General features: G+C 39.6%; 1 protein-coding gene across 20 annotated transcripts in view; it reads right to left on the reverse strand.

The window, feature by feature from the left end:
- LOC131456295 (adhesion G protein-coupled receptor L3-like) overlaps window positions 1-27,662 on the reverse strand; it is a 200,830-nt gene that overhangs the window by 137,085 nt on the left and 36,083 nt on the right. For all 20 annotated transcript variants that reach the window (XM_058624522.1, XM_058624503.1, XM_058624506.1 and 17 more), the window contains exon 3: window positions 3,928-4,147. In XM_058624522.1, coding sequence (XP_058480505.1) covers window positions 3,928-3,982 — 55 coding nt within the window. In that variant the 5' untranslated portion in view covers window positions 3,983-4,147. The remainder of the gene's footprint in view (window positions 1-3,927; window positions 4,148-27,662) is intronic.

Here is a 27,662-nt window from a genome sequence, read left to right on the forward strand (position 1 = left end):
GAGTGATTGACATCCGCCCACTCCAAAGCCCACTTACTTTTAATGCTTCGAGAGGCATCTCACAGTAACAACAAAACAGTACATGCCTCAGTAGGCTTGACAGAGAACTTTCCCCCGCTTTGAAATATGAGCTCAAATAAATCATTTGTTTAATTAATTAAGCAAATTAGGCAAATCCAAGGATGCCTTGGCGGATGGAGTCGGTGCCCTGGCACAAGGAGATTAATTAAGTGGATCAGCTACGGGAACAATGAGAATGACGTGAGAGTTTAATGCTCTTGTTTGAATTGATATAGCTAAACTTAGCATATTGGTCTCGGCGGGTGTTTGTAAAATGCATGTTGGAGTCTGCGTCGTGTAAAGTGTGTAAGACAGTGCAGGTTTATGAGCTAGATAAAAAAAAACAAAAAAAGAGATTGTTTTTGTGTTGTTTTCTTTTACTCTGTGTCCTTCTCCTGCGGAATTGCCATTGACATGACATTGAGAGCTACAACACAGAGCGCTTACAAATACACACACACTGAACAGATGCATCTGGCACACATCTGCCTCGCTGTCTCATCCATCCCTCATTATGTACCCCACCCCCCCAAACAGGACAATATCTGCTTCCAGGCTTGATATATGCACTAGAATCTGACCATGAAAAATATTCATCTCTAAGATTGGTCCATGAGCTGCCATCCATTATAGCAGCTATGTTTCTGATTCCATGGGGTGGTATTAAGTGGAATGAACACGAAATCCTTGAGCGTTTTACAGAAATGCACAGAAATGCATGATTAATGTGTTGCTCATGCATGGCCAGAGTGTTTGGGGCATTTCATCCCGCATTATTATTCACTGTTCCCAAAACAATGTGACATGGATGCATTTTACTTGTTTTTCCGACCCATGACAGCATCTGTGATGGACCTTTTTATTAATCTCCCAAGACTTTGCAACTATACACGTTTGATGCACAAACACATCCACAAAAAAACAACAACATACAAGTCCACACACCACCACATAAAGCAAATACACTCAACTCCACCCATGAGCATCCCCATCTCTCCTTAAGCTGCATTCCATCATTCCATTTTAATCCCACTGCTGTGCTGCTTGTCCAGAAAGTGTCTTCTATTTTCTTCTGACGAGTGTAAAGTGTCAGACAGTTTGGTTTCTGTTGACATGCAAATAAAGACAAGAAAGGGCAAGATGATGTGCAGCTTCAATTGCAGGCTCTTAGCTGAGTGGTATGTGCATTTTCTGCACCAACAGTATGTTGTGATGATTACATGTTAAACTCGGCGTGTGTGTCAAGAGAAACCGCGCTAGTCCCTTGTGTTTGGCTCCATTCATCCATGCACGTGTGTGCAAGCCTGTGCCTGACCGTATATAGACCAAAGGGACTACAGATCCCAAAGTAGGCCAGCATCCCCGGGAGTACGTGTTTCCAACATTCTCAGGGAGAAATATGCACAATGACATTGTGGAAACTATTCCCAGGAAAGCTCCCCCAGCTGCAGAACAATTCACCGTGAACATCTGGCCACGTCGGCTTAGAACACCAGGGTTGGGTGTTAAATGTTTGCCTTTTCTTCATAAATCTGACAAATTTATTTTGTGATGTCATTTTCTTAATCTGGTGCTAAAACAGACCCGACATGGTTAAAGACAATTTCTTGAGGGCATTAATCATAGCATAAAAAAACGCCCACAGCAACTAGTGGGTTTGTCAGCTTGACATAACCAATTCCTTTGGGGCAAATGACTGACTGAATATTAAGGTAGGGGTTAAAAATCGTAGGATGATGATTTAATGGTCTTGTGCAGGTGCTTTTGTATGTTTAACTCATTCATGACAAATCATGCATGCACTGCATATGACCATTTTCCACCTTTTAGAGATTGATGATTGGCATTCTCTCCTTTACCTCTACATACCAAACTGACATAAACTACAGCCGATTGCAGTTTGGAAAGTAGGAGAATGCAGTCTCTAATCCAGGAAACTAAGAAAGGTCTGGAAAAAGTAATAGTGTAATGATGTGAATTGTACATTTCTCGTAAATTGGGAAAAAAAAAAAAAAAAAACTTGCTACATTTAAATAAAGTGTCACAGGGCGTCTACTACGTACACATTTTAGCTGCATTTCTCAGATGTCCATCCTCTATAAAGCACTTCACATCCACCCCCAACACTTTCTAATTGGCTGCTAGTGCTACAGTTAGTGTTTGTCCATCTAATGGAGCATCGATAAGCGTCTTTCTAATCCTAGGACACGTTTCAATGTTTTTTGTTCCTATGGTGTTTGTGAACAATAGATTTTCTAGTTAAAGACTGTGTACTCTTCTTCAGAATAACGTCTGAAACCAAGGCTAACAGGCTCTCAGAGACATGGGTCGAGAGATGATTACATGTCGAGCAAGTGGCACCTGTGTCGAAGGCAGCACTCTAGAGTGAACATTGATCAAATACAAGGTCTCAAGGTTAAACCAATAAGAAGCAATAGCACTGACCACTCAAAGGCTACATTGTGCATGGATATGTTTGCATGTAAGTCACTTTTAACACACACACACACACAAGCCCTGACAATGATGACGCAAATACCAGGATACTATCTCTCTCAAAGAAATTATACCAAGAAGTGGCATTATATCATGTTAGTTGATATAGTAAGGAAACACCTGCTTTATAACTGGAATAGAAATCAATCATCATGGTTTGACAGTAAAAATGGTGTATTAATGAAATGGTGTAAATATCTTGGCAATCTTTCAGTGGAAAATGTACACAATATAGGTACAATCAAGGTAAGCGTGTAGCTTGAACTACCATAAAGGTTGGTGGGAGTGTTTATCTGTCTGTTTGAAAAGGTTGTGACACTGTTGTGTTCACAAGAAAATGTCCAAAAAAAAAAACATAGCAGAAGGCAGGATTTCTGAACAATCAGTCAGCACAGGATTAGGAGCAAATCTGCTGCTGTATAATCCCTCAGCCCCTGATCAATCCAACAGGACTCTATAAAAAGAAAAGCACTACATATAGTTGCCTGATGATCTCTTTTTTTAATTAACCATTAATGCAAACTTAACAATGCTGGAGAAGTGTGCTTTCATTAGCACCAGATGGCGAGTGCAGACGCCACTAGCAATCCCGTCGATATCGCAGCAAACAATTCAATTAGATTCAAACCTCTTATTAATGGTTTGAGCCATATCAAATTAACATTTTATAGGCCATTGCCCCACTCCCAACACTCCTTACATCTAAACTAGTTGATCGTGACCAACTGCCCCATTCATACACATACACAAACACCCCAACCACCGCCGTTGACTTCTTTTAATCTAAATTTAAATGACTTAATTTAAATTGCCTCAGAAACAATTTACTGAAGGCCAAGGGAAAACACTGAAAACCTACAGCAGTTTCTGTTTACTGAGACATGAGAAAATGAAAGACCTTCCAAATGAATCTTAAGGACCCTAATGCATGAAATGATAAAATAACTATTTTCCCTTGCTGTGATTTCCACTATCCTAAACAGAGACCTACAATGTTAATGATTCTTTGAAAGTAATTTCAGTTCATTTCCTATTGTCAGGAGATCTGGAGACGGAGACAGAGACAGGAGAAAGAGGGGCAGGTTTATAAATAGATGGAAAAATCTGAGAAAGTAAGAAGAAAACTGAAGAAAAACGTTTCGAGTGGCTTTGGGAGTAAAATAAAAACTGCTAATTAGAGAGAGGGGCTAGATGGACTGCAGAAAATGAGACAAACAAAGTTAGAGGCCTTAATTGCAGTCGGCTGACAGAAGCTGGCACTCGAGTAGCAAAAGGATGGAATTCTGATGCAGCACCAAACCAGGCCAGTCACAGAGAATGTGCACATCCACACCAACACAACACACGCGTGCTCTAATGAGCCACACTTACCCAGAGCGGCTGGTGCAAAGAGGCTGGCAAGAACAAGCAGGCGTGCGGTCCACATGGCCTCCTCCTCTTACCGCCCCCTGCTGAAGTTCCCAGGTGAGTTCAGTGCTCGGTGTTTTCGTGGCGAACGCCCGAATCCGCTGCTTCCTTTATGACACGGTTCCCTCCACTGTTCCACTCTTCACACGAAACCAAGTCCTGTTGCTCTGGTGCCTTCCAAGATCTGTGAATAAACATGAGGGGAAAAAAAATGTACATGATACATTAATACTATTATATTAATTGAAGAGATCATTCTTCATTTCTGTTACAGCAGCAAAAAAAAAAAAGTGTTTTATTTTCCCCCAGAAGAAACACAACAGATGGAAGCACCATGGTTTTATCATCCTTATGCACAGGCCTTATGGTACTGTGGCTTTCAAGTTGTCATCAAGTGACACAGTGCAAGTTGTTCAATCTCCAGTCAGCTGAACTCATACCGGGTGTGATCAACCAAACACTAAGTCCGTGTGAAACACAAAATGTATTTTTGAATATTCTGTTGTTGTTTGCTCATTGAGGTGTTACCTCCCCCACCCTCCCAACCAATCACTCCCACAGAGAGACGAGGAGGGAGTGATGAAGCGCGCACACCGCGCTTAGGGCTTTGGCGGACTACTGCGAGTGTGTATGGAGTATATGTTGTGTATCACATATGTCGCCCAGACCTTGTGTGTTTTCATGCGAGGCCTCGTGGTAATTGACACAAGAAGCGCGGCAGTGTTTTCCCTTTCCTGTGGGCATGTGGCACAACTTCACAGTTTGACTTTTTACACCTGTTAAAAGGATGACTACTGTGCTCACAGGCTTCTCTCCAAAGTTCCAAGTTAACAAAATGGCTAAGCACATACAGAGATGAATGAGCCAGAGTTGCCCCTGACCTCCACTGAGCTCATGCGTCTGCTGTCATCCGTCAACTCCTGACGCCAAATGAAGTCATCGCTAAACAATTTCTGGTTAACATAAAGCAAGTGGCAAAAATCCAAAGTGATTTACATGGTGTTGGCTTGTGATTGCTGTGAAATTAACACTAGTGGTGTGTAAATACTCACTAAAATATTGCGTGAAAGTTTGCAACTCCACATCACAGAGGTATTACAGTTGAAAAACAACGTGAGGAGGAGGATAAAAGGTTTCATTATTTATATACTGATGAGATTTCCACCTCCATCCTCATCAAAGCCATGTCATGATATTAAGGGCAAGTCAGCTTTATGGCTGAGGTCACCTGAACCCTTTTATTCATTATCCACCATCAGCCATGATCTGCTGCAGATATATAATCTCTGAACATGTCAGCCAAAGAGAGCACATAGTGCTGCCATCCTCTACACAAGCATGATCCTTGTGCGTAAGGCATCCATGCAGCGTTTAATATTGCAGAGAGATTATCATGTTCAAGTGAAGGCACACGAATTGATGTAAATGTAAATGATTGACACGGAAATCTCAAATCATAACCACACTTATGTTCACAAACCTCCACCTTGCACTTCCATCCATCCCCGTACATATGAGCTGCTTTGGAACATTTCCCATCTCTTAATCTAGATCTTAATCCGACTTTGAAAATCCTGGATTAGATTAATCAGATTTTTGAGGAGATATTGATGGATTTTAAGAGGAATACAGGATGGCTATCTGTCACTCTATATAATCAGACAATGTGGGTCATATAAGGAAGTTAAATGTCTGTTTTTATTAGCCATGTGGGTTACATGGCGGCGTAGACCCAGGTGTGCAAACCCAGTCTGAACATGGACTTTGTATTTTCTCCCTGTGTGTGGGGCGTGTCCTCCAGTTTCCTTCCACAATTCAGAAACATGTACTCTAAGTTGCCTGTAGGTGTGAATGTGGGAGTGTATGGTTGTTCATGTGTGTGTTGGCTCTGCGATGGACTGCCGGCCTGTCTCATGGACTCATGTGGAGGATAAAGCGGAAGACAATGAATGAATGAATGAATGAATGACTGGACAAAACTGGAGATCCAACAACTCTTTTGAATCACATCTTTCATTCTTGTGCAGACATAGTTCAGTTCATTATCTCTATATTATGGCAGGTATTTCAAAATGGCACAGCAACTAAATGGAACAAAAGCATGTGTAGATGTAGCCTTGTGAGTAAATGCCAAAATAAATAAAAGTAAACAAAAGGCTTAGACAGCTGCTAGAGATCTAAATTACTTGTGACTCCATTGATGAAAAAGACATTATTTCCAAAATATATTCACACATACTGTTCATATGGGAAATTTTATCTAAATTGTATAAACAGTGTATGGCCAACAAAACTTTAACCACTTACTGAACCTCACTGAATTTCCTGGATGATTGATGGCAAATGTTTTTATTTGCCATGTTTGCACCCTAACTGGAGATGGAGGCTGCTGAAGTAACAGGAGACAATGAAAATTTGTAGACGCATTTGCGTGGATGTGTGCGTGTGTGCGTGTGTACCATATCTCACAGCACAACCGATAAAGCAGCAACTACGTGCACAGGTGTTACTTGCAAATTATCACATAAAATGAAAAACACTTCACTATCACAGTTGTTAATTTGCTCTCAAAAAACATGTGGGCTTAGGTACAGGAACTGCTATCAAGCACCAAAGGAACACATCATAAAATGCATATTTATGAGAAGGGGTTGGACCCAGTTCAATGGAAAAAAAGGAAGAAGAAAAGAAGAAGAAGAAGAAGATGGTAAAAAAAAACAAAAAAACGGTAGTCCAGCACTGCCAACTCGTCTTGTATTCTAGAAGGAGCCTTACGGTACATTATGGTGCTGACTTTTCAAGGGTACTTGTTCGGGGGGGAGGGGGGATTTAGGATAACTCCCTAAGATAAGCTGGCCAACATTTAGGAGCACTAGCAGCAATGGCAGCGTCTGTTCTCAGCCACATCAAGGAGACTTCTTCATTACTGCCCTGCAGTTTCCTGCGAACCAACTTTTTTAATCAGCGATGTTGTTGTTTTTGTTATTTTAGTAATCATGCATGTGCCAGCGGGCCCAGATGAAACCTGACTGTTTTAATTAATTGACTTTTCTGTGTAGTTAAAGCAAAACTGGGTGATATAGACAGTAAGAGAGTTGATGAGGGGGAAATATGCCGTCTAGGGGCAATCGTGTGACTCAGAGGAAAAGACAAATGAGAGGTAAAGAAATGGAAATGGAGGTAATTAGCTTGATTCAAGACTATAGGCATGGAGCTACTGTGGATAAACACACTGGATTGTTTTCATACATGTGCCATATACATTTTCCTGAAATTATACATTGGTTAATCATATGAGACAACTTTTACAATAATAAAACACCTTTCCGTGGGTTCTGAGGTGATGCAAATGTTTGCAGATAATGTAAAATTGAGTTGTCAAAAAAAAACTCTAAAAAAAGACCTGGGTTATTTACTTCCTGCTATTATGACATAGATTACCAGGAGAGTGTGATCAAAGTGCCATGATATTGGGTGAGAACGAAACGTGTTAGGCTGTAATTAAGCATGCTGTGTGACTTGGTTTTGTCAATTATCTAACACCTGAAATTAGAAATTCCAAGAAAGGAAGCACAAATAAATTCTATAGCCAGACTTTTTAAACTATACTGCCGTATTAACTGTGTCTTACTATTCTCAGTTTAATTAAGCTGCTTTACTTAACATTTTATTTTTTATGTAAACCTTTTTGTTTCCTGACCAATAATTGTGTTTGGCTTCTCTAACGCGATCCATGAGAGCTTGAACAATAGAGCTGTTTTACATGCTCTTTACATATACTTTCCATATTTAAATAAACAACGACCGGTTTACAATTGAGTTAAACAGCACCACTAAACCCTGTTCATGCGAGAAAACAACCAATAAAGCCATTTTGAAATAAACGAGGATATTTTAGACATGTTTACTGTTTTCAATGAGGCGTCACATATGCAGTAATGCCTAAATCTGGATTCATTGTATTTTTTTTTCTCATTATGCCACATGCTTATGCATTTTAAGGTACAATACAACAGGCATATAGTGTGGTTCTTGTTGCTGAGGAGGGCATTATAGAGAAAACATTTAACTACAATATATATCAGCCTAAATCAAACACACACTCTGTGGAAATCCATTTGAGAAATCATTTGTAAATAAAATGAACAACTGTAAGTGAATGTTTGTACTTGACCCAGTGAATTATTTGACTACCAAGTGAATGCATTTCACCACAGTGATGCAAGAAATCATGTGAATCCAGCAGTGCCAGAAAGGATCCCAGCTTATTGATTTGTGACATTGGCCACAATACAACCAATAAAAATGAAGTTTACAATCACATAAAACAAAGAAAAGCAGCAAATACTGACAATTAAGAAGCTGAACAAGGAATGTTACTAAAATAGTTATTTCTCTATCAATCTACTAATCAATGCATGGACTAACTGTTTTGGTGACACATATAAAGTTGTCATCTCGAGGGGTTTCGTTCCAATTCCTGTGTGCATGCTCATATATCTCCACTTTGTGGGCAGCATTTGCCCACATACTTTCATTTGAAATCATTTTGGTAATTGATATGGATTTCTCCACATTCAGCACCCTGCTAATGTGAATGGTGAGATAGCATCGCACTGATGCACATCACCACCTGAGGGCATCTCGCCATCTGTCACTTCCTGACCTGAGGTAACCGAATATGATTTTCATTATTCCAGAGGTGTTCCACACAATGCCATTGCAACAAAATGAAACGGGATCCTGCGTGTTATCTGATGGGGGCAAACTAAGAACGATATTACCCGTCACGCCTGCTTGGAGCCCTCCCACGTAACGATATGTAATGAAGTGGGATTGTGTGTTAAGTACCATGTCTCAGTCTTTAAACTATTCCATGTCCAGATGCTTATCATACCAGTGGGGAGGGCCTGGTATTTTATTTTTTTTTATGAGACAGAGAGTGTGCTCATGCAAAAAATCCTATAAAATAAATATTAATCAGGCCCAATGTCTGCATACAGTTTGATTTAAAAGCACTCACTTGGAAATCTTAGGAGATGAAATGAGACTATTAAAAGTGAGATGATCTTCCTTCCTTTCAGAATTAAAATGTATTTTTTCAACACATAATCTGGGTGCCAAACTTTGTTGGTGGTATAAAATTGAGCAGTCAACTGTGCGATTCAAAAACAGCCAAAAAAAAAGTCCAAATCACACTCTTATAATGTGAGCTGAAAGGTGTGGAACACTGAAGGTAAACAGAAAAGAGTGCTCTTTTAAAAGCACTGTGTGCATCCCAGGAGCTTGACAACGCGAGCAGCAAGGCATTCACTCATACAATTGGTTTTTCACAAGGGACCCCAACACAGCTAGCCAGTGACAGGCAGATAATAGCGCTAACTTTAGCCTGCACAGTCGCTGAATGGTTCTATATGATAGGCTTGTTGAGTGTGACTGATGGCTCGGGTTAAATAATGGGACAGGCCCTCCTCCCCTCCAAGCACACAAAGGCACTGCAACCATCCCGACACACACGACACCTCAAAACTACAAGACAATAGAAACACAGTCCATTAGAGGAAATGACTTGTACACACTAGGACAGCTGTAAAAAAAATAAAATAAATTACTGTTACAAATATTTAGCTCTACACAGACAAACTATGATGCAGCACATTGGCTTGTTCAGCGTGGTGAATAAATACAGAAAGATTTAAAAGGCAGGGGAAATCTGCCTCCATTATAATGCAAAGCTCAGACACTCGCCTCTCCCCATATCTTCTTTTTTCTTTCTTTCTTTCTTTCAGCATATCTTGCCTAATGCAGCACAAAATGGATTGTATACAAAGGCAGACGGAAAGAAAGAGGCGGAGTTATAGGCAAGCCAGGGAAGAGATAGAGATGGATGATCAAAAACTGAGGAAGGAAGGAATGTAAAAGACTGAGGGGTGAGGATGACGGGGTGGGAGGACAGGCAGAAAAGGAAAATCAGCAAGATGGATACAATTGATTCACAGATGAATACAGTAAAGGACAGACATGCAGACACGAGGGAGAGGGGATTTAAGCTTATATTTGAAGGTCGTGAATTGTGAAGTGAGGGCATTCAATTCAAAACGCTGTTGCTATAGAGGCTCAGGTGGGCAGGATACCATGACAACGTTACCTGTTGGCCATTAATCACCTTCCAGGGGAAATCAACATGCTGTGCCCACAAACACTGCAAGTCATTATGAGGCCAGGCATGATTTTGGGGTGTGAGCAAAAAAAAAAAAAAAAAAAAAAAAAAGCCAGTGCAGCACATGACAAGAGGAGACTAATTTGCATCATTCTCCTTGTAACAATACTCATAATGTCTATTGTGAGAAAACAAATGAAACAGACGGGCGTATGGATCGACACACTGTGACCTCCACGCACTGTATGGATTTATTTTCTGACAACCGCATCAATATGCTGTTGATGTATTGCAGTGAAGAGCAGTTTTTTTTTTTCTTAGAATATGTGTTGATATTACTGACAGGTTTATGGGGTATGATAGACTGCTAAAGATATTTTCAAATCTCTTTATTTCATGTTAGCATTATGGTAATAAATGTAGGTCTTCGTGGCTGATCAGCTGGTCTCGAATGAAACAGATCGTAGGAGCCGTAACGTAAACTTTGTTTAGTGCAAAAAACAGTTAACTACACTACAGTTTAAAAATAATCTTGTGTATATATATATATATATATATATATATATACATACATACATATATACATATATACACACATACATATATACATATATACACACACACATATATATACACACATACATACACACAGACACACATACATACATATATACACACACACATACATACATACATACATACATATATATATATATATATATATATATATATATATATATATAAATTCCTGCATCAATTAAAGCACTTTATCTAAATGCAGCCTGGAGCAGCTAGCTGTGCAACAGCATCAGTGAAAGCATGTAAACAAGCTTAGGACTGGTTAGGGATGCACCAATAATGAGCTGTATATTGGTTTTGCCAGACGTTAGCTGACATTAGCCTATCGACAAACAAACATTTGTTTGACATTTGTAGATACAGACTCTGATATTTATCTAGGCTCTGTAAACCAAGAAAGTTATAATAGGATGCAAAAATGACTGAGAGGCTTCCTTGCCGATTTCTTTTTACAACCAGTGGTATCACGCTGTCCAGTCTAAGCATCAAAGGTATAGTATTAAAGCACATTTGGTTCATTGGTAGAAATGCATAACTTGTTTTTATTTTGTGTAGTTGCTAAACAAAAATAAACAAATGTATATGGCATGACCATCTAATACAAACTGCTTTTGGTTGGTTTTTCAAAAGGAGCAACATATGGTCAGGGCAGATGCACAGGTGTGTCTATCACTATGGAAATAGTACACACACAAAATATTCATTATTCTGCAATGCCGTTACTACAATACAGAACACGAACTACACAGGATTCTGCCTCTCAGGTGCCAGGCTTATGAGGAAACACAATACAGGCCACACCTTTTCACAAGTGAAACAAAGATGAAGCACGCCAGTTTTCTAATTACTGCTATCATTTTTCAGCACAGCCTGAGCTCAAGCGAGCCATGTTCAGAGGTCAACTGCACGGAACATTTGTATTTGCTTTTTTATTTGTAATTGACATTTGCAGGTGTCCACTTTCCTTAATTTTGTGTTTCCTCAAAAAGCATTTGCATAATTTTCCAATAGACACTTCATTCTCTGCCAGATTTGAGAAGGGAGAAAACAGTCACATACGACACACACACACACACACAAACAAACAAACAAACAAACAAACAATGACAGCAATTTCAGCTCAGCCTCTGAATAAGGGGGTACAGCAAATTCCAATGTCAATATCACTGATCCCAATGACGCATGCATTTCAATATCATTATGTGATGCTGAGCCAAGTGCACAGAATATAATGAAATCTGAAAACATGCGCTGCCTAGAAAAACGTGATGCATGTTTGTAATGTGTGCATTATGTGCATGCACTCAGCACAGACTTGATTACACCGTTAATTCTGTCTCCCATCTGGTCCTGCATGTCTGCGTGTTAGTCTTTTTGACCAGAAATTGCTGTGGTGTGTCTGGGTGGCATAATGATCGTTGCATGAGAATCACTGGCGGCAAGATTGTGTTGTAAATGGTCTGGAAATGAGAGGTATGACCGTGTCAAACGCAACCACAGTGGTCACGACCACAGGGAATTGAAATGGGTTCCACCTGGACTCTACTCAAAGCTCAATTAGAGGCTGGGTGGGACAGGAGGGGGAGGGGCCGTACAAAAAGCTCTAGCACTTGGAACAGAAGGCAGGTGTGTGTATGTACAAACAACCATGTCCATCAATGTCCACTAAAAATTCATGCGTATAAATGAGAGACTGGGAGAATGATTGAGGGGAAGCGGGGGAACTTAAAAAAATGAGGCAGTTCAGATGATTCACAACGCCATCATTGTTTTCTCACCAGTACCTTCACAAAGTTGTTGTAAATGTAATTTCCACGTGACACAAATGATTTGTGCCATCCTAAATTCCTTGAGTGATATATCACTCCAGATTACTCTCTATGAGATCATTTCCCTTTACATGACAACCTTTTAAATATATTTGCAAACACTATCTGTATATAATGAGGTACTCTCTGTGAGGAACATAGTGACAGTACTATTTATGAACACAGGGAGTAAAAGAGATTCACTGCTGCATCACCATCACTTTCAGACTCCTTTTACTGAAGGAGATGACATCTCAGTCAAAACATCTTTTGTTTAAACCTGCTCTGCATATTATTGTGTGAAATGTCCTGCTTCTAGCAGCGCTCCTCAATGTGTCAATACCAAAATGAGAACGAGAACAAAGAGTCGTTTCACCAACAAGGTCTGGTGTGTTTTGTTGCATGCAATTACTTTCTGACTGGCTATCTAACATTATTTTTGACACTTTTTTAATGGTTGATGGTACTTTACAGTATCCTTTAGTTGTACCATCCCAGTCTCAAATGTTTCATGAGGGGTGGGAGTCTTGTTCAAGCAAATTTGAAAGGATGAAAAATGCAGGGATAAGCACAGAGCAAACACATTAAACCACTCTAGAAGCGTCCTTTGCAGTCAGTGGTTGTCTGTTTCTTTGTTGAACCAGACAGTCTTACTCTGCTGGTATTTTAAGGTAAATATTCATCCAAACATGGTTGACACACTGGGGTCAGAGGTCATCATGGCAAATTGCTTTCGAGCTTGCTTTTTTTTTGTTGTCTCGCAGCTTTTAGAAAAAGCTGGCTGAAATGTGAGAGAGCCTCTCTTGTCGAGACCTCGGTGACCTGGTTTTGGAGTGATCGATTAGAGTGCAAGACTAAGCCCGTGAATGAGTGGTAGAATGCTCGGGGGCCAACTTTCAAACTCAAAATTTAAAAGTTCAATAGTAGTGAAAGAACGTGAATGATACTAGACGGTATTGAAAGAAACTGAACTAAAGCCATGCTTCATTGCAAACTGGTTTTGTTGCGGTTGCTTTTTATGCACTCGAGTGTCAGCCCACGCAGACAGCTGTGAAAGAAGACAACCTCAAGTGCACTGTTAAAAGCTACCAGCCCAGCCAAGATCCTATGAGCCATTTTGGAATCATTATAGATCAGGTCACCGTGAGAAGCCCTCCAAGTTGCCAACACTTCTTCCTCCTGTTTCTTCCGAGCCCAACTCATCACAAAATGCTCAGAGATAATCATCTTTAATTGGGCATTTTGTTGTTCTGAACCATAGGGAAGAGGTGCCTGCTGAGTAAAGTATGGCAGAAGTGCAGTGAGCTGGCAGGCCGCAGTGTCCCTCAGTCCTCACTCTGACTGGTATAGAATAGAGTTTAATGAAACTTTGATTGGTCTGGGCAAACATCCTCATGGGGTATATCTCTGGACAAAAAAAGAGCAATACTCTCCTCTCTCGGGCTGACAAATCATGGCTGGCCTGATGGTGTCCACTCTTAGCATGAATTCTAAAACCTGATGAGACAGCTGGGCACCAAGGGTGATGTTCACTTCGATCTTAATGTCTACTGAATAACAATTCATGCTCTACTACTTCATGAGGATCTAGTTTTTATCACTACACAATAATAAGTAAAGTAATGACTGAATCAATACAATATATCGATAACTATGCAATTACCTAGCGTACAGCACATTACAGGAAATTTGATAAATATCACAAAGTCACCAAATGTTTATAAACAAAGTTTACTTGGGATTTTTTTTGGTGACCTATTTGTTATTATAAAAATGTTCAGGCATGATATGTGTGTGTGTGTGGGGGGGGGGGGGATTCAGCCAAGCATCCATAGTCAGCTGCCCCAATTTCTAAAGATCGCCATCAGCCATAGAAATCTGATTGTCTACATTAAAGTATCCTTTAATTTCAGCAGGCAGCCACTGAACAAACAGTGACTTCAACTAATGTAGCACTTTTGTAATAAGACTCAGCAGCATGTACTTTCATGCTGAGACAGTTACCTTAAAAAAAAAGCTACTTTGTTGCTACTGTGTTAGTTTCATTTCAGTAAATGCTGACTAATTCTAATTAAGTCATTAAAGATTGTGTGTGAAGTGCAAATCTGCAAGCACATGGGATTTAATTAAGTGAACTGGAGACCACAGAGAGAGAGAAGCACACTGACACCCTGTTGGTGCCATCAGTGCTTGTTCGATTGGCCTTGTGTGAGAGCGTGAGGGCAGGAGGGGGTGGGGTCAGCTGGATGTTTTACCTGTCAGATGAGAACATAAACAGAGAGTACCTGCAGTACACAGGGGGAGTGGAGGACACTCTGTGACCTGTGTGTGTTTCCATGCACTCGACACACTTCGGGGGAGCTGCGTGAAAGCACACATATGCATGCCGTCCAGTGACCTTGCCCAGTGTCTCTTGGCTGAGCAGCAGAATGTGTTTGGGTTGGACTCAGCAGGCAACCTTTCCAAATCTAAAAGCAGTGATCTCCCGCAGTGAGGCGGCCACATAACGTCAGGGATAGTAAGTAAATGTCAAAGTAGAGAAATAGACCTCAAGCCATGACTTTTACTGTTCCACGATTAGGACTTACACACATACACATGGAATAGGCCTTACCTCAAGAATCAAAATGGATTCAATAAGTGTTTAAATAGTACTAGGGTCTGCACCCAGTTCCACTGTAGAAAATGTAGAATTGTACATTTGTTTGGCAGCTGGGACACACAGATGCTCGTATACCTACTATCCTATTTGTCTCACAACTCTTTTCTCACATCCTAAACCCCTTTGCCCTATCCTTTCTTCTCTCTTTCCCATACTCGTAAGACACACTTTAGTAGACACAGAACAGAATCACCAGAACTTGTGACCCAGATCTGGGTCCTAATTGCACTCTGGTGTAACTCTATTCATCCACTTACGCCACAACAAACACCATTCTGCCCGCTGCTCCGAGCGGATGAAAGTGAGGAAGTCAGTAATTGCTTTTGACTTTCCAGAGTACCGCACCCCAACTATGTGGACATTTTGCAGACCTACTCGGAGCGCAGTCTTTTTAATGAGATTGCCTCCTGTTTATGCCAAGGGGACAACAGAAGACGCTCGGTTGATAGAATTGGCCTTTTACCAGTCAATACAAAGTGTATCAATGCTGGGAGGATTTTAGGAGCAACCTGTATTTGGCCAAAAATAAATAACTGTAAGGTTTTACGGACAAGTCATCCAGCTAGGTTTTTTTTTATGCCAAAGTCGTCATTTTTTTATACCCAATCAGCAATCTTTTATGATGTCTTTGCAGACAAATAAATTTGATGATTAAATGTCTCCACTTACAATTGAACCAGTACATTGCTTCTATAAATAGCAATATTAGCCTGCTATTCCTTTGATCGTTTGGCTTAGACATCGGCAGCCAAACACCTGTAGGAGGAACTGCAATTGAACTGTTCTACATTCTATCATAGTTGATGAAAAGAGGTTTATTCAAGAGTTTGACATTTTTGCTTTGGATTATTATTAAGAAATGACTGGATGGTGATACATTGTGTAGACATTCATGGTTACAGATGATAAAACCCAGTGGTGAACACATGACTTTGGACTTTAAGACACAACGTTGGTAAATTGGGTAAAAAATGTTGTAAAGTATTTAACTAAAAGCACTGCTATAATCAAGTGCAGCCATACAGCAGTGAGTGTGGGTATAAAGACTCTTGGCCTTGGTTTAACCCATAGCGGCAGCTCTTGATTTTTCAAAAAATCAATATGACAAAAATGTGAAGCAAAGCAACACTCTTCTGCATTTCCTTTTGCTGGAATTTCAAAAAGATATTTGACTAGTGCTGACACTTGGCGTCAATGTCACGTTGCCTCAACACTGATGTCAATCTCGCAATTCTTTGCATCTGATTATGGTTTTTGATCCATCACCACAAACTCCCTCAGACAAGCACAATATTGACTGCATTTCTGGGGAGTCGTGTCAGATACGTCTATTCCATACTTACAGTGGGGTGCCCTAAGCTCAGCTGAAAGGGGGCTTTCTACCCCTCCGTCCTGTCTTCTTTCTCTCTGCTCATTTCATTCCTGTATCAGCCCGACACTGGAATGTTATTCATCCTGCACAACAGGCCACCAGGAGTCTGTGTGTGTTGAGGGAGGGAGGACCACCTTTAAAGAAACCATGAAACTCTATCCTATATCCACTGCCCCTTCATAATCCACCCACCCTGATTCCCTGCTGAAACTGGCCAAGTCATTTTTTTTTTTCTTTGCTTGATTCTATATCATGAGTGTCTATTTGAATACCAAAGTCTTTTCTTTCGACTTGGACACTGAGCAAAGTGGGGTCTCTCCACATGTCTGGCATGCAATTCCTGGAGCAGTTGGTTCCACGCCTCCCCTTGGGGCGAGGAGAGGACTTAGCTCTGACACAAGTCCAATACACACAGCTGATGCCTCAGGCTGGCAAAGTCTAATGACTTTATCTGTGTGGGACTTTATTGGTGGAACTCATATTTATTACCCAATATGTCCATTGGGAGAAGTGGAGATATTATAACAGCAGCCAACAGCACCATGTTCATGTCAAGAATTTTAAATTGGATATAGACAATGGATATTGGGCAAATTTTGGCAAGGCTGAGCGTGCAGATTGAAAAACGAGGAAACTGCCACGCAACAAGCAGAATTATGGCCGGCTCTGATTAACAGATGACATAGAACTCCCAGTATGAAGATTGACTTTCCTCTAAAAATCTGTTATCATGTAAAATATGTCATTTGATGTTTTGGAGGCTTTGTCAAATTTGATGGATACTTACAAACTCTGATTGAAAAATAAGTGACATGATGGAGCTCCGCTTGGAAGAGTTTAATTCATTGGACCAGAGGAACGGAGTCACTCATGTCATTAAAAAAAATTACAGTACTATAGATGTAGGACACAGTGAAATTTATTGTAGCTCTGTTACAGTCCGAGCGGCTACATAAATTAATGCACAAGTCTCGTAATATTCCACATTTTGTTTCAATATATGTGATATAGTGATTACACTCTTAAACGAATGTTGCCAGAGCCTTATAGGCTTTTCCTCTGAGCTACTAAGATCCCCTGTTGTCCAAAAACTCCTAAAAACACAAGTCATGCTTACTGTTTTAGTATCATTTGATAAAAACTTGAGTGTAAGAAAATGATTTAGGTTCAAAACAATGGGAATCAGAGAAATCTGTCCACTGACCATGCACAGAAAACATGGCATTTAGAGCAATACTATGTGTTCTCCAATTTCTGCCCTCCATGGCTGATTTTTCCTATGTGCATGTAGACATAGTGAGCAAGAAGACGTTCCCTGCTGGTTGAGCTCTGATGATGGCGCCCACAACAGCACATCCTGATGCCATCTACTCAGGGGCTTAAATCTTCCACAGCCCCATCATTGAGAATCGTGCCTTTCATCCTCGTGACACATCGCAGCAACGGAGTCTCTGAGGTGATTGATGATGGCAACATATACTGCGACGCTCCGGTTTTCACTCGTCTAAACTGCGTGAAGAAAGAGCCCACGCGCATAAATTGCAATTGTTTCTGCTCCAATCGCTGCAACCTTATCTGCATATAAGCGGCATCTGTTTTGACCTCACATACTAACCCAGAGCCGCATCAGACATCAGCCAAACACATTCCCAGTAAGACTATATTCCCTCAGTGCACACTCGCTGTGCTTTAGCCGTGATGGGAGAATTAGAAAGATTTCACTGAATAGTCTTAATAGAAAATAAGGTTCACAGAGGTTAATGCAATTTCATGGTAGAGATAGTTGCACAAATGAGATACTGAGAATAGGGTGGTAAAGATAAACAACATTCCAATAAAATAGGACAAAAAAAAACAGACAATGTTAGAGGACAATGTACAGCCGTCTGTCACTGCCTGATACATTAACATTTGGGTTTATTCAAAATCTTCATTGCCCTTTCCCATGAGTATGGCAAAATAAAACGAGTCTTCCATTCTAATAACGTTCACACAATACACTGTGTATTTCAGTACTGCCAGTAAATAGTATATGGTTTTAATTTAGTTTTGGTAAGGACACCAGCATTGTCTCCACAACTTTCTGAGGGGACATTCTGTGAAAGGCAGGGACCCATCTCCAGAATGGAAAGGCCACATGTTAAGTGGATTGACTCGGAGAAATGTCCTCTGTTCACTCTGACTGTGCAAATCATTATTTAAATTGAAGCACACCTCAGCGATCCAAAGCCGTATCCATACATTAATGCTCTCTGCAAATGGCACCAATAACTCAGTATATTTGAGTGATTTCCACCGTGTGCGCTGATGCTGACAGTTTCTTTGACGATCCCTTAAAAATTCAAATGAATTGAGGAGACGGCGCAGTGTGTGTGTGTGTGTGTGTGTGTGAGTGTGTGAACGTGGGAATAAGGCGGGCTGGAATCAATCCATGCATAAATGTGCATTGTAAGCATTCATTCCGTTTTAGTGGACTACGGTGATTATGATTTTATGACAGGTTTAATTAAAATTTGTTCAAATTTAACGTGGCTGGTTAGCTTCAGGTATTTCTGATGCAGCGATCAATGCTGCCTATGATTATTCATGTGTAAAGTATGATGTAAATGTTCCTTATCATGTCAGTGACTGTCAGTGAGCCCTGCATATGCCTCACTCAATGCCATTAAGTCCACACAGCCAGCATGATGTAAACAGAAAGTTAAGCAGGCTTGGCAACAGTAACTAAGGGAGGTGGGGCTTCCTGCAAAGGTCAACTGCAAAACTGAATATTAACACAATTAAATGTTCACATTTCCCCTGATATGCAGAACAGGAACGAAACCAAAAGCTCCACTTTTCTCCCCATCCTCTTCTGCATGTGGGAGTAACAGTATGACAGTATGGTTGTAGCAAAAAAGACACAAAGCTGAAATGATATGTTCCTTCACGTGGTGCACATGCACATCACAGCACATTGACAGTGTGACCTGCACATTAAACACCAGAGCGCTGTTATTAAGCCGGGGTCTGAACCTTGGCTCAAGTTCCATACTAAATTGACTGTGTTCATACAGCGCTTGTGCATGACAGGAAACAAGTGTTGAGCATACACTTCAACTCAGTACAACTGAGTGATAATGACAAAACAATTAATCACATTTAAAGAGGAGAAAAAAAATAAAAATCACTAAATACAAACACAGCTACACCCTGCAGGTCAAAGAAAAGAGCTGGCTTTTAAATTCGAATAATGAGTTGTATTGGAGCAATTGGAAATGAAATTTTTTATCGCCTGCAGTCTTTTGCTGTTCTCCTTTATTATACAAGTGCAAAGCAATTTATCCGTTATTGTTTTCTAATGGGGCAACGCATCCTGGGTCACATCTTCAAACAGCGAGGAAAAAGAAATGAGCACGCTGTAGTGTATTAGCAGAGACGAGGCATTACAGTTTGTGGGTGCTAAATTGTTTAAATATGCATATAATGTCCCGTCTACTGTGTTAAGCTTGCACTTCCGCTAATGTTAGCGTGAAAAATGACACACTTAGCACTTAGACAACTGTAATTTGAGAGTTCAGAGTGCCATATGGCTTCATATCCACTTTCTCCAGTGTTGTCTGTAAAGTGACGGACAACAAAAAAAAAGATAAACTCAAGATGTCATTGCGAGCTGAAAAGAAGAAAATGCTCATCACACATGTATCCTCGAAGGATCGCTCTCTGTGTTTTAAAGCTCCTTTCTCCTAAAACCCTCAGCAAAGGTTAGAAATACTGGCGCCCTTCTGGTTTGCACATTATGTGAGGACGTATTGCTGAAGTGCGGTTGAGTATTCCGCATCCTCCATCACTGTCTGCACACAGGCTTTTATAAGCTGTAATAAATGATCAGGCTAAAAATCTGACAACACAATAGATAGCAGCGATTAAGTGGGATATCAAACAAGTCCAGCTGTGAGCAAATATTATTCTTTGTTAATATGTAAATTTCCACAGCTCTGGAGGTCAGGTTATGAAGTGAGATGCATCTGACGCATTTGTCTGGCATCCTGAAGTCTTGGCAAAAATCCCAGCTCTGGAGCTTCTCGTCACAGACGAGTAATACATCCCATTGGTCCCCTAACCAAGTGAAGCACATCGATCCGATTTCCTACGGAATCAAAATGAGAATGGCCGAGAACACTTGTAGAATACTTCTGTATCATTACCCGTGATCCCTCCACAGTTATCATGCAAACAACATACTCTGCTGGGTTATTGATTAGTTCCACAGATGCAAACAGCGGGTTAAAATGGAAACCGCTACGTCTGCATGGAGGGGAAAGTAATATGAGCTGATGAGCTCAGTCTGCATGGAAACATGTGCCATTTATTGTGGCTGGGCCAAAATAATTGTGCAGCAACAACATAGTTTATCATGAATTTGCATTATTTTCGTCCGACAAATCAGGTTACAAGAGTTTAGTCAACACGGTTGATTAAATGTGAAATGTGTGGGGAAATGAGCTTTGTTTTGCAAAATACATCTTATATAACACTTATTTTTTTTAATGGATTCAATACACGGCCATATCAAGGAAAACTGAATGACACAATCACTAAATAACTAGGAATTGTGTGTAACAGCAAAAAGGACAGAGCAGATAAATATGGCATTTTATCTCCCCTTTTATAGCCCATTAGACTCAAAGAGACGCCAAAAAGCTTATTATTCAATCTTGCCATTTACATCCAGAATTTTGGATAATGGCCTCCTGACCAGTAAACATAGCCTATTTAGAAATCAAGGGACAAATGCCAATTTTCCATCTTTACAAAAGAGCCAGTAAAAGTATGTCCAGCATCCCTCCCATGTTCTGGCAACACAGACGGATTAAAACGTCCAACCCATAGATTACTGAAATCCAAACCAGGGACAACACACAAGGAAAACATTTACAAGCAGGATTAGGAGGGAACTGATGCAAAGTGGTATTATGTGGAAAAGAGAAGAGGTTGAAAATAAAGAGAGTTTATTTACATGGCCCCCTTCTTCATTAAAGTAAATATAGTGCACTTTCTCTTGGGGATGTGGAATAACAACGTCCCCTTTCTTTTTCTCAGAGGAGCCCCTTCCTTTGAGCACTACGCTGGAAATAACTCCAAGTCCTCAGGTGAGAGCCTTCAGGGACACAACCTGAGGAAGTGTGCCGTATGATATCATAACCAGCTCATCTCCAAATGCTTTATCTACCAAACTGACTTCCTCAGACAGCAGAGAAGTTGCCTTCGTGCTATTATTTTTATTTTCAAATTTTTCATGTTGTACTTTTATCCCCATTGGAGAGCATAGTGAGCTGAGGGGACACATACATTTATTTGAGCTGGATATAGCAATCTTAACAAACTCTCACTCCGAACATTGGTTCAAAGTTTTACGTAAAGATATAAATAAAACTTTTCTCTTCCTTGTGGTCCTTTTATGTCCAAGTGGAAGTGCATCTATTTAGCTAAAAGCACAAGAAAAGGCCAGGGCCATTTTTCAAAAACTGATGACGGCCTTGCATATATTATTCAAACTTTTGTCCTTGTGCCAAACAGTGCATCTACTGAATAATAATTACAAGAGGGACTTAGGGATATGAGTATGCAGAATATGAAACACATGCCAATGTCCCCCTGTCACTGGAGGCTACATCAATGGAACAAGACCAGGTTGCAGGAAGCTCAATTTCTATTTGTTTTCCTCAACATTTACAGACAAGACTGCTTTAACTGTTAACATGGTGTCATGAGTATGAGCGACAACTATGACATCTCCAGACTGGTGTATAAATTATAAATCCATTACTTTATTGTCATGTTTAGTGGCTTGGATAGCTGTTGGACATTTATGAGGATTCTGTGTACTTTTTTCTGCAGCTTGATAAGTCAGTGAATACGGCTGTTAAATGTTCACAGAGTTCAGCTGGATTTCATAAGGGGACAAGGGATGAATATCTTGGGAACTGTATTTTTCAAAAATGTAATTAAAACTGAAATATAAAAGTTTTATAGAGATAAAAAAAAAAACAGATTAAGAATTTCACAGTTAATTACATACAGTGCTTGTGTCAACAACACAAGACACTAGCGGAGTCAGAGAAAGCAGAAGGAGCTCAAACCCCCCGGTTTAAACGAAGCCGCAGCGGGATAGTCGTTACTGATTTGATATGCAAATGAAATAACCTTATTTGCTAATCAGGTGTCCCCCTGTGGTAAGGCAAAGGTGTCCAGTTTCAGGTGAATCGCCTTTTGTATCTGTAAGTAGAGAGCAGTGTATTGTAGCTTCATTAGTGTAACAGCTTCCTTCCTTGTTCTTTCCACTCTGAGATATTTCAGCCTCTGAAGTGTCATTGTCTTTGTTCTTAATTTAAGTGATATTTTAGACATCCATGTGCTTTAATGACTTATTCAGTCACTTGAACTGCACTTCAATGTATGGTGGTGTGACCTTGTTCATTGGGTAATGCATGGCTTTATGTTTATGTAAAAGTTTGCTGGTATTGGCTTTACACTGTTCATACACAGTGTGTCCATCTTACTCTCAGCAGTAATCAGACTCAGCCCATCCACAGACCCACTCACATACTATTACTTTTGACATCACAAATTACAAATCTCAGTTGGCTAACTGATTTAATTAAAATGTGAAATTCTGCTGGGTTTTCAGTACACTGAAAAAAGTGACTTTTTGGTGCAGTAAACTCTATTAGAGTAACTGTCATAATGTTTACCTTGTATTTTTAAGATTCAGTGAGAACTAGAGTTTCTTAAGTAAAAATTAAACATTTTATTAACGTAATACATGAATTATGGTAGAAGAGTAAGTTTTACTTTGGTTTTCTCATACTATTTAAATGTTTAATAGTAGTAAATACATAAACCTAGAAATACTACATAAACTTTACTCTGAAAATGTAGCATTTTGAAACGCATGCACGACGCATGCGCACAGTACAACAGGACTGGCTCTGCTGCTCCGGACGTTACAGGATCACAGAGCAAGGTGTAGCGCGTACGACAGTCATTTCGCAGGTAAGTTATTACCGTTCTGTTAAATGTTTGACAATATATATAAGTCGCATGTATTTTGATAGTTTGACGCAAGATATGTTACTGTTCATAAGTTAATTTAAAGTTGGCATTACGCCACATTGGTCCATGCTGGCCTGTAAGTGGGAAGGCTGCATTTTTTTCCGCTAAAATAACTAAATAAATAATAAATGACTAAAGCTATGGTATTAAAAAAGCTCCAACATAACGGTATAACGTTAATCAACTGACGTCAGCGTAGTAGAACATGTTTTTTTCTGTAAAACGTTTGGTGGCGACACTGAAGTAACGCTATGTTAGTGAATTAACGTTGTGCATTGAGAATGAGGGGCAGATAGCCTACTGATGAATGTTTGACATTGCTAGCAGTTTTCTTTCTTTACTTTTTTTTGACAAGAAGCTAGTTAGCACAGCTTACAAACTGCATGGCTGTGCTGTGAGGTCTGAAGCCCACAGCATCTCAGCATTCATGTTTTTGTAGTTCAATGTAGCTTAAGTTCTACTAGCAAATACATCTTTTGAAATGTCATGTATTAATTGCTTTATTTAGCATAGACAAAAGAAAATGTTCATTTACGTTTGATCGTGATACAGTTTATTTCTTATTAAGTCTTATTAAAATATTTTTCTATCCATCAACAGGAAGCAAATCAGAACTGAAGATTGTTATCATCATTCAGGCAAGTAGAAAATAATGTATGCATGATATAATATTGTTTTGTTATTTTCCATTATTCATCCATCATAACGTAATATTAAAATTGTGGCTCCATATTTTAGATCATTGTTGTAATACCACAATTTAATTGCCTGTCGACAATTAGAGTTTAGGTCTAGGGAGGTGGAGAAATTCATCAGGGAGAAAGCATAGGCCTCTTGTGATATGAGATGGTCATGCAAAAGATGCAATTTTAGGTCATCAAAACGTTTAGAGCTCATAAAACATTATAGGTTGAAGCATCCACACACTGGTCAAGGCCGGTCACTACCCTGCTTGTACTCAGATTGTCCTTGTTTATTTAAAAGTTGGGGGGCACTTCATGCACATTTGTCTAGAAATCATACACAGACTCAACAGTCAGGGCAGATAGTTTCATTTTCGTGTCTTGTATGTAATTCATGTAGTTTTAACACAGAGAAGCAATATTTTGAACACCTCGGGACTCATCTGAAAAAGCACGAAACTGTTAATTGTGTTTTCAAAGATTGTGACTACAGCACAAATATATATTCAACTTTTGCTTCACATAAAAGTAGGAAGCACAATCCTCACTGCATTGAAGATTTTAAAGATACTGTATTCCAGACACATTCAAGTCAGGAAAGTGAGGTAACAGAGGATATTAGTTTGATTGAAAGTGAAGTTACTTCTGATGAAACATTTGTCCAAGAGGGTGAAGATTTAGTCCAGGTTATTGTTGATGAGCTTGGTTCCTTATTGCTTAAATTAGACTGTGTATTTAATGTGCCTAGAAGATGTATAGATGAGATTGTAGAGGAGCTTCAATTTATTACTTGTTCAGCATCTGCACCTGTTATTAAAAATATCGTCCATAGCACATTACAAAACCATAACTGCACTGTTGAAGAAGTGGTGATCACAGATTTAGTAAAAAGCCTTTGCCAGTTAAATCCTCTTAGTGTAGCCTTTAGTGAAGAAGGCCCTCTTGGCACGGCATACAAGAGAAATCGTTATTTAAAAGAACATTTCTCTATTGTTGAACCTGTTGAGTATATACTAGATGCAAAAGAAGGAAAGACCTTTCAGTATATACCTATTTTGCAATCCTTGTCACAAGTTCTGAAAAATAGTGACATCCAGGAGAAGGTTTTGAAAAGTGTAAGACATTGTGGTTCTTCATGTCAGTACACTAGTTTTCATGATGGTACCCACTTCAAGGAAAACACATTTCTTTGTGGAGAAGAGTTAAGGCTTTCACTTCTACTTTACTGTGATGACTTTGAAATATGCAATCCATTAGGAACCTCTCGTAAGAAGCACAAGGTAACAGGTGTTTACTGGGTGTTTGCTGATATTCCATCTGTATTGAGGTCCACATTATCATCTATTTACTTATCTATTTTGTGCAAGGCAGACGACATTAAGAAATTTGGTTATCCCAGAGTGCTAGATCCATTGTTAAGTGATTTGAAAAGACTTGAAGAAGATGGTCTTTTTGTCCCCTGTTTAGGAAAAATAATAAAGGGCACTGTATTTTCTGTGATTGCCGATAACCTTGGTGCCCACTCAGTTGGGGGGTTTATTGAAAGTTTCAGTGGGTCACACATTTGCAGATTTTGTGTAGGAGAGAGATCCCTGTTTCATGAATTTGAGGTCAGGACAGGAGCATTCCCAGGTAGAACAAAAGAGCATCACAAGTTGGACATTGAAGCAGCAAAAGCTAGTAACACTCATAGTCGTGGAGTTAAAAGACAGTGTACAATTACTGAAAGATTAAATCATTTTCATGTGACAACAGGTTACCCACCTGATGTACTTCATGATTTACTTGAGGGTATTGTACCTTTAGAACTGGCATTGTGTTTAGATATTTTGATAAAGAAAAAATATTTCTCTCTTGAAGAGCTCAATAGAATAATCAAACAGTTTCCATACAAGTGGAAAGACAGGACAAATTGTCCCCAAACTATACCACCAACCTTTGCCTCCCGTAAAACCATTGGTGGTAATGCAACTGAAAATTGGTGCTTATTGAGGCTACTTCCACTTATGGTTGGCTCCAAAGTACAGGAAGAAGAACAAGCATGGCAGTTGTTGATGACACTCAAAGATCTTGTTGAGCTGGTTATGTCACCTTCTCACACAGATGAAAGCATTGGTTTCCTTGATAGCCTGATTTCTGAGCACAGACATAGATTTACCAGAGTTCTTCCACAAGTGAACCTGATCCCAAAACACCATTTTGTAGAGCACTATCCCCAGCTCATTAAATCATTTGGCCCACTAGTGTCCTTATGGACAATGAGGTTTGAAGGAAAGCACCGCTTCTTTAAGAAGATTGTAAGACAGACTAGTTGCTTCCGTAACATTTTAAAGTCTATGGCAAACAAACACCAGTCCATGATCGCATGCCATCTCCATGCTTCAGTTGTAAAAAAGCCTGCCGTGTCTGTGTCAAAGATGTCAAGAGTTCCATTAGAAGTTGTTAATGAGAATGTACAGGAATTTCTATCACAGAAATTTCCTGAGGAGACAGGTGTTAATTTGACCAACCAGGCAGAATTTCAGGGCACCAGTTACAGTGTTGGCATGATGTTGGTATATGGCTCCACTGCTGGGTTGCCTGATTTTGCTGAAATACTACAAATCATCATTGTTCATGACACCTTAGTGTTTGTAGTGAAACTGCAAAGTGCATGGTACTCTGAGCATTTTAGATGTTTCAAGTTGGAGTCCACAAGAGTTGTCAAAGTAATTAAGCAGTCACAACTCACTGACACATACCCATTGGCTACCTATGCAGTGGAAGGCGATCGCATGGTTTCTATGAAACACCACATCTGCTTGTCAAACTAGGTAAAGTAACCCAAGTCCTTCCTACATGTTTTTCTACTTTTTCCTTCAGTTGACTGTTAGAGCTTCAGTGTGCAGAAGCAGATGCCATTTTAAGATTTTTAACAAGATACTATTATTTTCTGTTTTTGTTGACATTGCCCAAAAGTGATAGTTCTACTTTAAGTTTATTATTGAGTGCACACCAGCACCACTCTTTCTTTACAGCCTCAATAATTAACATAAAATAGAATTATCACCTTTCGGACAATGTTTAATTAAATCAAAAATCATAAACAATGTCTTCTTTTGTAAAACAGATTTATTTTATACTTTGTCTGATTTGTGTAGGGCATGTATTAATTACGGTGTGAAAATATATTATTTGTTTTTTAGTATTTTGTTTATTATTTGTTGTTTTATAACACCATGTCTTCTTTTTTTCTCTCTTGTAGTTCTGCTTGCCCAAGACTGTGATCATGTCTGCCCCAACTCAACTACGTGTTGTTATTAAAGAGACACAAGTTTACAAGTTAACCCTACCAGATGGA

This window comes from Solea solea, chromosome 3 (genome assembly GCF_958295425.1).
Source record: "Solea solea chromosome 3, fSolSol10.1, whole genome shotgun sequence".
NCBI classification, from domain to species: Eukaryota; Metazoa; Chordata; class Actinopteri; order Pleuronectiformes; family Soleidae; genus Solea; species Solea solea.